This window comes from Lontra canadensis, unplaced genomic scaffold, assembly GCF_010015895.1.
Source record: "Lontra canadensis isolate GAN:19392208 unplaced genomic scaffold, GSC_riverotter_1.0 scaffold109, whole genome shotgun sequence".
Classification (NCBI taxonomy): domain Eukaryota; kingdom Metazoa; phylum Chordata; class Mammalia; order Carnivora; family Mustelidae; genus Lontra; species Lontra canadensis.
In genome coordinates, this window is record NW_022631103.1 from 6356270 (window position 1) to 6369740 (window position 13471).

Consider the following 13471-nt stretch of genomic DNA (forward strand, 5'->3'; position numbering starts at 1 on the left):
AAAGTACCTAGTACAAGGCACAGCATACAGCAGTTATTCAGTAAATGTTACTGCCTTTTCCTCCTTCACCATTTCTGATTAAAAGGTACTAATGCTTTTAGGCTAATTTCAGACTGCTTATCTCTATGTTTAGTATCAATAATTACAGGATTTTTTTTTTTAATTTGAGAAAATGAAAACACAACCTTGTATCATAGTCTTAAAAAACCACAGAAGCCCTAGAGTTTTATCATGAAAGGAAAATGGCATTCATTTTCTGTCTTCTTTGTAATTATCTTATGATTTCCAACAAATCATTGTCCTTTTATAGGCCAGGGTAGTACACAGAGAAAACAATGTTGGAAAAAAATGTAAAATTACTTTACACACTTTTGTTGGGTTAAAAAAGTTCAAACTACATTACCTATAAACTTAATTTATTTAATACACTTACATGTCCAAAACCAGGTGCTTACACTAAAAGACACAGATTCAGTATAACTGAGAACCACTTAAACAAGCAAAAAAGTAATAAAATGAAGGGCCGACAAAAAGTGAGGAAATAATATAGTTGACTCTTGAACAGCACTGGTTTGAACTGCATATGTATACTTACATGTGGGTTTTCCTCAACGAATACAACATAGTACTATAACTATATTTTCCTTATAATTTTCTTAATAACATTCTTTGTTCTAGCTTACTTTATGTAAGAATACAGTATATAATACATACAACATACAAAACGTATACTCATTGACTGTCTTCGATAAAGCTTCTGGCCAACAAGGCTATCAGCAGTTAAGTTTTAGGGAAATCACAAGTTACACACAGACCTTCTATTGCCCCAGGGTCATTAGGGTCAACTGTACTAGGAAACAAGTAAGAAGACATTGTAATTGAGCCACAAACCTAGACCAGAACTTCCTACTAAGACAGAAAGCTTTACAGAGCTTTTGTGGTATAATTGAAAGACAGCATTCTAATTCACCTCTGAGCTACTTCGGGAACTTGGTTTGGTTCATGACCCAAGGGAAACACGAGAAAATCCTCAATAAGAATGTTTGCAAAACACAGAGGTTTTCCACAATCATTTCTTGACTCCAGAAGTAAGCAAGAATTTACAGTCTACCGAGATAGGGCAAAGTTAACAGACAACTCATATGTAGCTGTTTGGACACCTGCCTTCATACTGGGAAAAAATGTACTGATTTTTGTGAATAAATTATTATCACAACCATTAGGTGATATCTCTTGAAATTCTGCCTTCTTAGGTCATGTCTAGCACTATATAGTAGATAACTCAAAATCGAGATTAGCCAATATCTGAAATGCTCATATTCCTTGTATTTGACTGAAAGAAGATCAATATGCTCCATTCCAATGGCCAAGGACAATTTTGCCCCACAGGGGACATTTGGCAGTATCTGGAGACATTTTTGGTTGTTACCACTGGGGAGTTGCTACTGCCACCTAGGGTAGAGGCCAGGGACGCTCCTAAATACCCTACCATGTATACAACAGCCTCCTCACAACTAAGAATTACCTAGTCCAAACATCAATCATCCCAAAGTCGAGAAACCTCACTCTAGACCAGCGGTCTTTAAAAAGTTTTGCTCGCACACTCCCCAAAGTAATCTTTTACAACTCTGAACTCCCTTACACACTGAAGTTGATACCTAAAGTTTTTCATCGTGGATTTAAATGGTTGGAAAAAATATAATTTCCAGCATATTATAAATATTGCTATTAAATTTAAACGTTATAGCATGCTTTACAATGGAATCTAAACACCACAGCAATTCAATAGCCACCGTTATCCAACAGAGAATAGATATGAAAGAGCTCCTCTTGAAAACAGAGAAATTTGGGGGCACCTAGGTGGTTCGGTCAGTTAAGCACTCTTGATTTTGGCTCAGGTCATGATTTTAGGATCTTGAGATCAAGCTCTGCATTGGGCTCTGTGCTCACTGGGGAGTCAGCTTTACTCCCTCTACCCCTGACCCCTCCTATCCCGTTAGCTCCCTCCCTCTCTAATTAAAAAAAAAAAAAAAAAAGTAAAATTCAGGGATGCCTGGATGGCTCAGTCAGTTAAGCATCTGCCTTTGGTTCGGTCATGATCCCAGGGTCTTAGGATGGAGTCCCACTTTGGGCTCCTTACCCAGCAGGGCACCTGCTTCTGCCTCTGCCTGCTTTTCTCCCTGCTTGTGCTCACTCTCTTGTTTTCTCTCTCTCTGACAAATAAATAAATAAACATTTAAAAAAAAAAAAAGTGGGGGGTGGGGGATGCCTGGGTGGCTCAGTCGGTTAAGCATCTGCCAAAGTGTCTGCCTTCATTAGGCTCGGGTCATGATCCCAGGGTCCTGAGATCACATCCAGCTCCTTGATCAGTGGGGAGCTTGCTTCTCCCTCTGCCTGCTGTTCTCTCTGCTTATGCGCACTCTCTCTCTCTGACAAATAAATAAATGAAATCTTTTAAAAATATTTAAAAAATAAAAAAAGCAAAATTCAGAAAATTTACATCAATTTTAGGATAAGTAAACATAATATCTGAGGATCTGGAAATCAGCTCCTTTAAAGACACCTGTTATGGGCTGTATTATGTTCCCTCTAAAAGATATGTTTAAGTGCTAATCTTCAATACCTCCGAGTATAACCATATTTGGAAGTAAGGTCTTTGCAGGTTTAACCAAGTTAAAATGAGATCATTAGGGTGGGCCCTATTCCAATAAGACTGTTATCCTTATGAATAGGGGAAATCACATGCATATATAACAGGGAGAAGATGACTTGAAGACAGACAGAATGCTATGTGAGGACAGAGGCAGAGACCAGACCAATGCAGTTAAAAGGCAGGGATGCCAAGGATTGTGGCCCACCAGCAGCAGGTCAGAAGAGGGGAGGATATATTCCACCCAGAGTCTGAGAGAGAGGATGGCCCTGCCAACACCTTGATTTCAGATTTCTAGCCTCCAGAACTGAGACCATCAATGTCTGTTGTGACACACTTATAATGGCCCTAGGGAACTACTTCAATAATGACACCTGTTTACCTCCTGAAAAGCTCTATACATACTCCAGGAGTATGTATACAAGAGTTTAGGCATCAGGCACATAAACCAAAGAGGTGTCTGGTTTAAAAAGTTAGTTTTTTGCCTTGCTGAGGACCATTCCACCTCCACAAAGAAGTGACCGGTAGTAAATATAAACACGAGTTTTTTCTCAACATAGATCTTTAATTTTTTTAAATCCTCAAAGTAGTAAGTTCTGGATTGGCAAATTGTACCATAAAATAGAACTTTATTACAAAATTTTAGATAATCTTCCTCTAAAGGTACTACCTTGCACTTACTTGCTCAGTTTGAAGCTGTCTCTTTCTTGTCTTATAGCCCTGTGAGATCTTCCTGCAGACTATCTAAAATCAGATCTTAAAGAGACAGTTGCAATGCAAAATGCTATAATTATGATTCTAGTTGGGGTTATTGTCCAATACATCTTGCTAATAAAAATGCATGGTTTTTTGAAATGAGTTTCTTGTACATTCAAAAAAATCAAACATTGATAGATGAGTTGTAAAAAGGCCTTATAAAAATATTAAATATTAAGAAATCATACCTTTCTATTTTTAATTAGACACTATTCTTTGAACCATAAATTTTGAAAATTACAGTTTTCAATGATATTTTATCATTTCTTAATAGGAAATTATTTATATTTGACATGAGACATTTGAGAGCAAAATGCTCAATGCTCCAGGCTCAGAACCTCAGGAAAGCTACAAACAGTGGAAAGAGGTGCCAGAATGAAGAGGAAACCATATTGCCATAAGGATTCTAAAGTTTGAGAGAAGCATGAGCTAATTATTTCAAGGGATGAAAATGATATACTTTAGTGAGGAAGGAGAAGCTGCTGCTCCAAGGACACACAGAGATTATGTGAGGAAATAATAAGAGAAAGAGCAATACTGATTTAATCAGACTTCTTTGAATTGACAGTGAACTCCAAGGAGTAGGACTTCAGAACTGGACAAATCTGAATTTAAATCTAAACTCTGTCAACTTAACAAGTCTGTTCCATTGGGCAAGTTACAAAACCTCTCTGAATCTTGTTTTTATCATCTGTGAAAGGTGGATACTACTCTTGCAATGGTATGGGTATGTAGTAAAAGCATAAGGTATGTAAAGCATAATATTTGGTTAGACAAAGTATTCAACAAGTATTAGGTTCTCTACTCTAGCAAATTAGAGAACTTCAATACTGAGAAAACTAAGAATGAACCTGACATGAGAAATGAATTATAACACTGGGAGTGGCTGTAATACTAAGGGAAGATTTTGTGTAATGAAATTAATCAATCAAAAGAAGCCCACAATTCTAGAGTTTGTTTTTACATCCTTTATAATTTCTTTTGACCCCTTTTTTTAAAAAAGTAGTCTCTATGCCCAACATGGGGCTTGAACTCATGATCCCGAGATTAAGAGCTGTGTTTTCTACTGGCTGGGCCAGCCAGGTGTCTTACTGACCCTTATTTTTTTTAAATCCTATTAAGTAAACAAAACTAGTAATACGCTCCTTTTTTCCTAGAGTCTAAGAAAGGATGACTTGATAAAAGCCTTACAAGTAGCTAAGGATCTGGAAATCCTAAGCTAACACTCATTATTTCTTAATCAATACTCTTCCCATTATACCATAATTCCATGCTTACACTGATTTCAGGAACAAGCAAAAATAAATCAATATGATAATACTAAAAAGCCAGTTATAATAAATGTTAACTAGTAGACAAAATTAAGCAACATGCTACAACCTGAAAACTACTCAATTCTCAGATTTCCTACAAAAAAAAAGTTTTGCCCTGGGGGCACCTGGGTGGTTCAGTCATTAAGCATCTGCCTTTAGCTCCGGTGATGGTCTCAGGGTCCTGGGATCAAGCCCCGCATCAGGCTCCCTGCTTGGCAGGAAGCCTGCTTCTCCCTCTTCTACTCCCCTGCTTGTGTTCCTTCTCTCGCTGTCTCTCTAATAAATAAATAAAACCTTAAAAATAAAAAAGTTTTGCTCTGGCCAATGTCTTTGATTTAGATGGCATCTGTTTAAACCAGTAAGTACAAAGTATTTCTCGATTATAAAAAGTAGCATTATTTTTTAAACGGAAAAAAGCTATCAGAAATAATGACGTTTCATAACGATCAAAGGACTGACCTAAGGAGTAAGTCGTTTGGGATCCTATTCCAGTTAACATCGTGGCTCTGGACTATAGTCTTGATCTGTCAGATTTAAGGGTCAAAACCTGATCTTAGGATCCTGTATTGCAAAAAAATTCTATAAAAACATTACTTAGTCATTTGATAAAATTAGAATATGGATGGTAAAGTAGATATATTAGTATTAAATTTACTAAAGTTTACAGCAACCACAATATCTCTGTTGTTATGGAAAACACAGAAACATGGGGCAAAATACATATAAATTGAGAGAGAGAGAGGATGTGTGAGCACACAATGTTAAGCAAGAATAATGTGTTTACAACTGATGAATCTGGGCAAAAGATGTATGGGTGTTCTCTGTACTTTTTTTTTTTTTTAAAGACTTTATTCACTTGTCAGAAAAAGACAGACAGAGAGAGAGCAAAATTAGCAGGAGCAGCAGGCAGACAGAGAAGCAGGCTCCCTGCTAAGCAAGGAGCCTGATGCAGGACTCAATCCCAGAATTCTGGGATCATGACCTGAGCCAAAGGTCGACGCTTAACCAACTGAGTCATCCAGGCATTCCCCTTTGTACTACTCTTATTCTTCCAACTTTTTTGTAAGCTTGAAAATATCTCCAAGTAGGAGCGCCTAGGTGGCTCAGTAGGTTAAACATCTGACTCTTGATTTCAGCTCAGGTTATGATCTCAGGGTTGTGAGATGGAGTCTCACTGTCAGGATGCAGGCTAGGCATGGAGTCTGCCGGAGATTCTCTTTCTCCCTTTGCACACATTTCTCCCTCACCCTGGGCTTGTGCATGTGTTCACACTCTCTCTTAAAGTAAATAAAAATATTTTAAAAAGAAAAAAGACATTATTTCCAAATTAAAAATCTAAAAATAACACACTCTTTGCATAACTTATGTTGTTAGAAGTTAGGCTAATGGTTATTCATTACGGCAGAATACTGAGTATAAGAGAGCATGATGGGGCTTTCAGTATGTTAATAAAGTTATTTCTTGATTTGGAAACATTCACAAATGTGTTCAGCTTGAGAAAAATCATTTGAGTTACACTTATGTGTACTTTCCTATAAATATATTTCGGGGTACCTGGGTGGCTCAGTGGGTTGAGCCTCTCTGCCTTCGGCTCAGGTCGTGATCTCAGAGTCCTGGGATCAGGCCCTGCATCGGGCTCTCTGCTCAGCGGGGAGCCCTGCTTCCCCCTCTCTCTCTCTGCCTGCCTCTCTGCCTACCTGTGATCTCTGTCAAATAAATAAGTAAATCTTTAAAAATATAGATATATGTATTTCAATAAAAACTTGACAAAATAAAAAAGACCTGCCAAAGGACCAGAGCAAAATTTTCTAGAGATGTAGTCTAAATAGTTTTGTATTTCACTGATTAAAAAATGGAAAACACTTGCCTATGTATGTCTGTACAATCTAGACAGAGGACTCTTTGAGGGTAGAGATTGTGTCTTCTTTCATTTATCATCTATACCACCTAGTAGAAGCTTACCATGTAATTTCTCAATAAATACAGTAAGTAAATAATTCCTTAATACATAATAAATACCTTATACTTTTCATTAAGGTATTAGTCTTTTTTTTTTTAAAGATTTTATTTGACAGACAGAGATCACAAGTAGGCAGAGAGAGAGGAGGAAGCAGGCTCCCCACTGAGCAGAGAGTCTGATGCGGGGCTTGATCCCAGGACCCTGGGATCATGACCTGAGCCGAAGGCAGAGGCTTTAACCCACTGAGCCACCCAGGCGCCCCAAGGTATTAGTCTTGATCCAGTTATTTTACTCAATTTAATTATCAAATTATTCATTATAAATAATATCTCAGTAAATAAATATGCTTGTTAGTTGGCATTGGGCTAAATGGAATCTATTTTTCTTTTTAATTGTATAAGAGTGTATTTGAGCAAAAATCAATTTGAATTGGGCTGTGCCAAACTGGAAGTGGTTAGAGTCCTCTGCCTCACCTGTAGGAGTTAGAAGACTTCTATAGAGAAGTGGAAGCAAAGCAAGGAAGTTATTTTTGATTGGTTATACCTTAAGAATTTGCCTTATTTGGGAAGGTCTCACTGACTACTTGTGATGGGCTGTCCTTAAGTTTTTATTTTTTATTTATTTTTATTTTTAATTTTTTTATTTATTTTAAAGATTTATTTATTTGACAGACAGAGATCACAAATAAGCAGAGAAGCAGAAAGAGAGAGAGGAGGAAGCAGGCTCCCCACTGAGCAGAGAGCACCATGTGGGGCTCGATCCCAGGCCGGTGATCATGACCCAAGCTGAAGGCAGAGGCTTCAACCTACTGAGCCACCCAGGTGCCCCAAGTTTTTATTTTTTATATTGAAGTATATAGTTGACACAATGTTACATTAATTTCAGGTGTACAACATACTGATTAGACAAGTCTATACATTGTGCTATGCTTACAAATGTAGATACCATCTGTTCTGTTACAATACCAGTGATTTCCCTATGCTGTACCTGACATCCCTGTGACTTAACTCATTCTATAACTGGAAGTCTATATCTCTAATTTGGGAACCATTTTAAGATCACATTAATTTAATGTTACAGTTTAATTACTTAGCCTTTGGTCCCAATTCTTCTATCCTGAAATTACCCTATTGTAAAACGTTGTTCTTATTCATCCCTACCAAAAAGTACTGTTAAAGAAAATTAAACGGAGTTTGAGGATTCTGTAATAGTCCTTCATATACACAGTGAGAAAACAGAGGAAGAACAATCTTGGCTGGAGGCTGAGAAAGATCATTTAACTCACACTTTTCACAACTCTTTTTTTTTTTTTTAAGATTTTATTTATTTATTTAACAGACAGAGATCACAAGTAGGCAGAGAGGCAGGCAGAGAGAGAGGGGAAAGCAGGCTCCCTGCCAAGCAGAGAGCCCAATGCAGGGCTTGATCCCAGGACCCTGGGATCATGACCTGAGCTGAAGGCAGAGACTTAACCCACTGAGCCACCCAGGTGCCCCACTTTTCACAACTCTTAATATTTTTCTCCTCTTAATCAGTTCCATGTTAGGACACAAGAAACATGTTTTACAGGTCACTTAGATGTCCTCTCTGATCAGGACTTAGAAGTGATTCACCATGACTAGTCTACTAGCCCTTGTATGTTTTAAAAAGGCAAAAAAGAAAAACTTCCCATAGCCAGGCACAGTCTCATGAGCATTGGGCTGGGATGGCAGAATCTATCCCAGCTCTCAGCTAGATACCGGTGTCAAGTACAAATTGTACATCCATATGCAGCCACCCTGTGACTCATCTTTGTCTCAGAAACTTTATTTCCTTCTTAAAATCATGATAATGATTTAAAGTAATTTATTTATTAATCTACATTTTACATATATTCCCACATTCAATACGGCACTTGATTTCTTCTCTCCAAATGAATAATCATATCATTTCCTTTTATAGGAAACCTTCCTTTTTTTGTCCTGTAGCTCTTCACTCACATCAACTATGAGTATTTACCTGATAAGCCATGATAGTACCGTAATACCTCCAAGTCCTTTTACTTCCTACTAGTCTGATCACTTGATTTTGTATGTTTATAAACTTATTAATAACTGCATGAGTGGATTCAAACTTATTTTACACAAGAGACTCCTAAATGAAGGGCAAAGCTCTTTGGGGAAGAAAACTATTCTTTTTATTGCATAATTCTCTTCAAAATCCTCATACCTACAAAGAACCCTACAGGCTAGAAAATGCTTTTTGAGATAGGTAGCTGCCTGCTTCTTAATTTAGTTAGATACCTGAGACAAACAGTATTCACAGATTTCTAATATCTTTCATATAAATGGTTGAGTATCTGAGAATTGAGTCTTCATTATATATGTTAACTGTAATCTGTGTCCCAAAAGCACAACATAAAAGACTGAACTGCAAAACAGACAAATCAGAGTATACTTATAAATTAACTCAAATACAAAGTTCCTTTAATACATCTAAATTAAACAAATGTATACATATTAAGCAATATCTGCTATACAAATCATATATGTATATACATATATGTAAAACCTATTACTGTTTATATGGTAAAACCTTACTACTTCTGAATAGTAGCTAAATGCTAATTATAAAAGTTTAACACAACTTATTTTCAATTATCTTTGTTGACTATAATTGGGTTAGTAGTGTGCCAAAATATAAAGGTAAAACAGATAAAAGATTTGCTTTTTAAAATATATACGAATTCATAATCAAGCAATTATTTGAATATGTTGAAAAACATTAAAGTTTTTTGCTATAAAAAAACAATTACTTCAATCTCATTTATATAATGAATCTGTTTGAGAGATTTTATTTAAAAAGAAAATATCAGTTACTGTTTTATTTTCTGCCTAATACATAAAACAATCAGTATATATTCAATAGGTGCTCTTTTCTGGGGCGCCTGGGTGGCTCAGTGGGTTAAGCCTCTGCCTTGGCTCGGGTCATGATCCCAGGGTCCTGGGATCGAGCCCCGCATCGGCTCTCTACTCAGCAGGGAGCCTGCTTCCCCCTCTCTCTCTGCCTGCCTCTCTGCCTACTTGTGATCTCTGTCAAATAAATAAATAAAATCTTCAAAAAAAAAATAGGTGCTCTTTTCTCAAAATAATACCATGTAACTGGCATCATTATGTACCATGCCAAATAAAAAGGCTAAATAGTTCCAACATACATCTGTCTGCCTCCCTTCCAACACATTCATTATGAACAATTCATTAGTTTTTATCTGGCTTTCTACATAATTTAGAATAACGGAAGCGCCCCAAAATCATTAGACTGAGAGTGGTATCTATTATCAAAACATCTCTATAATAGTAAAAAAAAGAAGAAGAAAGAAAAAGAAAATACTGATGCATATTTAAAATCCTAACTGTATTGTTTTCATACTTAGGATGTACCTAAGTTTATTTTACGACTGTATAATATGGGTGATATAACTTTGCATCGGACCTGACGGCGCTAACAGTCCCATTTTAAATTCTTTTTGAGTAATTAAAAATTAAGTTAAGAAGCATCTCTGCATAAGCTACATAAACTGATTTCAAAGGTTTAAAAAAAATGAAAATACAAAACTCCCCAATTCACAAAACTAAGAATAACACTCTTCTTAAATATTAACAACCCTTAGCAAGTTGTCCAATTTGTCGTTCTAGAAACTGAGTAATGTTTTAACTCAAGAAAAAGCACACATTTATTATTTTTAGTGATCATACACTGATTTATGAAGTAATGTTTCAAAAATTGTTTTTAAAAACATGTTTCTGGAAATCTTACCATGAGCTGTGTAGTTTGTACAGTTAACTGGTTCTTGTGTAGCATCATTTATTTTTGGATCTTTACAAATATATCTGAGAAAAGTTAAGGAAATATGAACCACATTCCAACACAAAACATTATCATCTTGTCTTTAATATCTTGTATTACATACTCATGTTTACATTCACATGTTAAAAAAAAAAAGCTGTTGGTTGGTCCAAAGCAACAAGAACAACCACAAATATACTTTCAGCACCACTAACTACTACTTGAACAGTAATTTATTACAGGAAAAGTGTATTAACTTAATACATATTAAAAGCTCTAGCCAAGGATGCCATCCTTAAAGAACATCAGTCAGGGTTTAAGCATAGAGCATAAAGGAAAATTGGAAATTAAAATCTTTACCAAATTATTTTAAGAAAGCTTCAGGTTAAAAAAAAAAATCAATTTCCAAGCATTTGATTGAACTAATTTATGGGGCCCCATAGTATCGTCACATACCTAACTTCATATAGTACAAATAAATAACCCTGTGAAGTAAATACTATTATTCCCATATTACAGAAGCACAAACTGAGGCTCAAAGTTTGAGAGACCTATCCAAAGTCATGTAACAAGTGATAGGGAGTAAAATCAGGTTTCCTGATTCCAAGCCTAGAGTGCCTTCCATTAGACTGCAGAGAAGATAGCCCTTTTAGGTGAATCTTCAGTCTCCCCAAGAGGATCTTAAGTTTTGAAAAACAGGTATAATAACTGTCCTCTAATTTCAAAACACTTGCAGTTGGCTTTTGTTTCCTAAATATTTTATTGACACTAAAATGGGATAAATAAGGTGTTCGCCTTATTTATCTGATACCTGTTTAAGGTTTTTTAAGCACTACTGGAAACCTCATCTTCAGGCCAGGAGTAGCAGACATTCTCCAGTCTTCATCACCAAATGCTCAGCCACATCTCTCTGGGGTTCAAACTGTACAATTCTTCATACAATCCAATTATTTCTTAGAATCGCTCTCACATTTTTACCAAAAAAGACTCAACTTACTAGGTCAGTGATTCTCAAATTCCAAGCATAATGTTATTCAGCAAATTGGAGCTATTGTGTAAACCATCTAATAATGGCTGCCTTTCCCTAACTCACATAAAAATACTATAGGAGAGAATTTTCTTAATTTTAAAATTCTGTCTCTTAGTCTTTCTCCTATCTCTGGCTTCCGTTACTAATTTTTCTGCTCTGTAATTTGTATAAAATTATCTAATTTTGTACAAAAGTAGCTATTCTAATTTGACTGTAACTCCCATTTCATAAGGGCTCCTCCCTTCAGCAGAGCTATTACAATGAACTGTTCCACTTAACCCCTTCAGCCTCAGTTTCCTCATCTGTGAATAAATAACATAGATAGTCCTTATTATGTGCCAGGAATTGTTCTATTATGATTCACTTGCACTAATTTCTCACAACAAACCTTTCAGTTGGTAATTGTATATTCTGTTGTTCTATTATGATTCACTTGCACTAATTTCTCACAACAAACCTTTACTCAAGAGAAAACAGAGTTCAGATAATTGGCCCACAGTTACAACACGGAGAAGTAGTTTGCCCCCTGACAGTCTGGCATCTTACGGAGTTTGAGGATGATGTAAGGTAATACGCACAGAGTTAATGATAACTGGGCAATATACAAGGGATACATCGTTATTAACTACTTATTTGTCTCCGGCCCCAAGTCAGCAAACTTCTACAGTGGAGCCTATCAATTTTCCTATTACTAGGGCCTAGAACAGGGCCTGGCATACTTCAGGATCTGGGTGTTTGTTGAATAAGCCCACCAGTAATTAATTAATTAATAATAAAAATAAGGGAATTAGAAGACGAGGCACTAACCATCAGTAAAATTCCAAGGAAAATCACACAGGGTGACCGCTGTTCTTCCCACCCTCACATCTCTTTTCACCCCCCGAGTCCATCCGTCATTAAAAGCCACAAGTCACCGATCCCTTAAGCCAACCCGCGCTGAGGGCCGCGACCCACTTGCGACCCCTAATCTACCTCGCCCCCAAGGCGGGGGGGGGGCTCCTCACAGAGGATATTGTCCCAATTTGAGGTCCTCGCACTTAAGCGTCTCCTCGCCACCAGCGGCGGCGATCGCAGCAGCTCCCCAAGGTCCCGTGGTGACTGACACGAACCACAGGACACCCAGAACCTGGGCGGCCACGGCCTCCGGAGTAGCTGGCCCAGACGGCCAGGTGGCCGCCATGCTGGGAACAGGCGCGTCCTCCACAATTTCCGGTTCCGCCTTTGCGTAGGCGGGGACGGGAGAAGGGCGGAGGGATCGAACCTCTTAAAGGGACCGTGCCTCGTTTGGAGGCGGGTTTCTTCCCCTATGGGGCCTCGGGTTTATCTGCGAGTGCTGTGATTTGTCTTCCCCAAGAAGACTCGCTTTGAGGATCATTGGCCCTGCACCCACTGCTTCCTCCCGAGCTAACCCTGATGTGACTTTTCCTCCTACAAATGTGCCAGGGGCACCCGGCGATTTGTTAAGCGCTTTACAAACATTATCTCGGAGAGTCCTGTTAGGATTTGAGTTTACAAATAATGAGCCCGGCTCAACGTCGCTAAAAAACAGACCGACCTTAGTTAGTGAATTGGAATCAAATTGATAATTTGCCCGATTTCAGAATCCGTGCTCTTACTATTAGATAGAATGACCTATCTGGGGGCGCCTGGGTGGCTCATTGGGTTAAAGCCTCTGCTTTCGGCTCAGGTCATGATCCCAGGGTCCTCGGCTCGAGCCCCGCATTGGGCTCTCTGCTCAGCAGGGAACCTGCTTTCCTTTCTCTCTCTCTGCCTGCCTCTCTGCCTACTTGTGATCTCTGTCTGTCAAATAAATAAATAAATAAAATCTTAAAAAAAAAAAAAAAAAGAATGACCTATCTGTTCGCTTAGAGAAGAACTTATGGAAGGCTCTTTTACAGAACTTAAGAAGTCTATCACAAAGATAGGCATTACACTTT

The 13471-nt window shown here is 37.6% G+C and overlaps 1 protein-coding gene across 3 annotated transcripts in view; it reads right to left on the reverse strand.

Moving 5' to 3' along the window:
- TM2D1 (TM2 domain containing 1) overlaps nt 1-12725 on the reverse strand; it is a 47941-nt gene extending 35216 nt beyond the window's left edge. For all 3 annotated transcript variants that reach the window (XM_032839716.1, XM_032839714.1, XM_032839715.1), the window contains exons 1-2: nt 12548-12725; nt 10475-10548 (exon numbers count right to left, since the gene is read on the reverse strand). In XM_032839716.1, coding sequence (XP_032695607.1) covers nt 10475-10548; nt 12548-12714 — 241 coding nt within the window. In that variant the 5' untranslated portion in view covers nt 12715-12725. The remainder of the gene's footprint in view (nt 1-10474; nt 10549-12547) is intronic.
- Nucleotides 12726-13471: the final 746 nt, after the last annotated feature.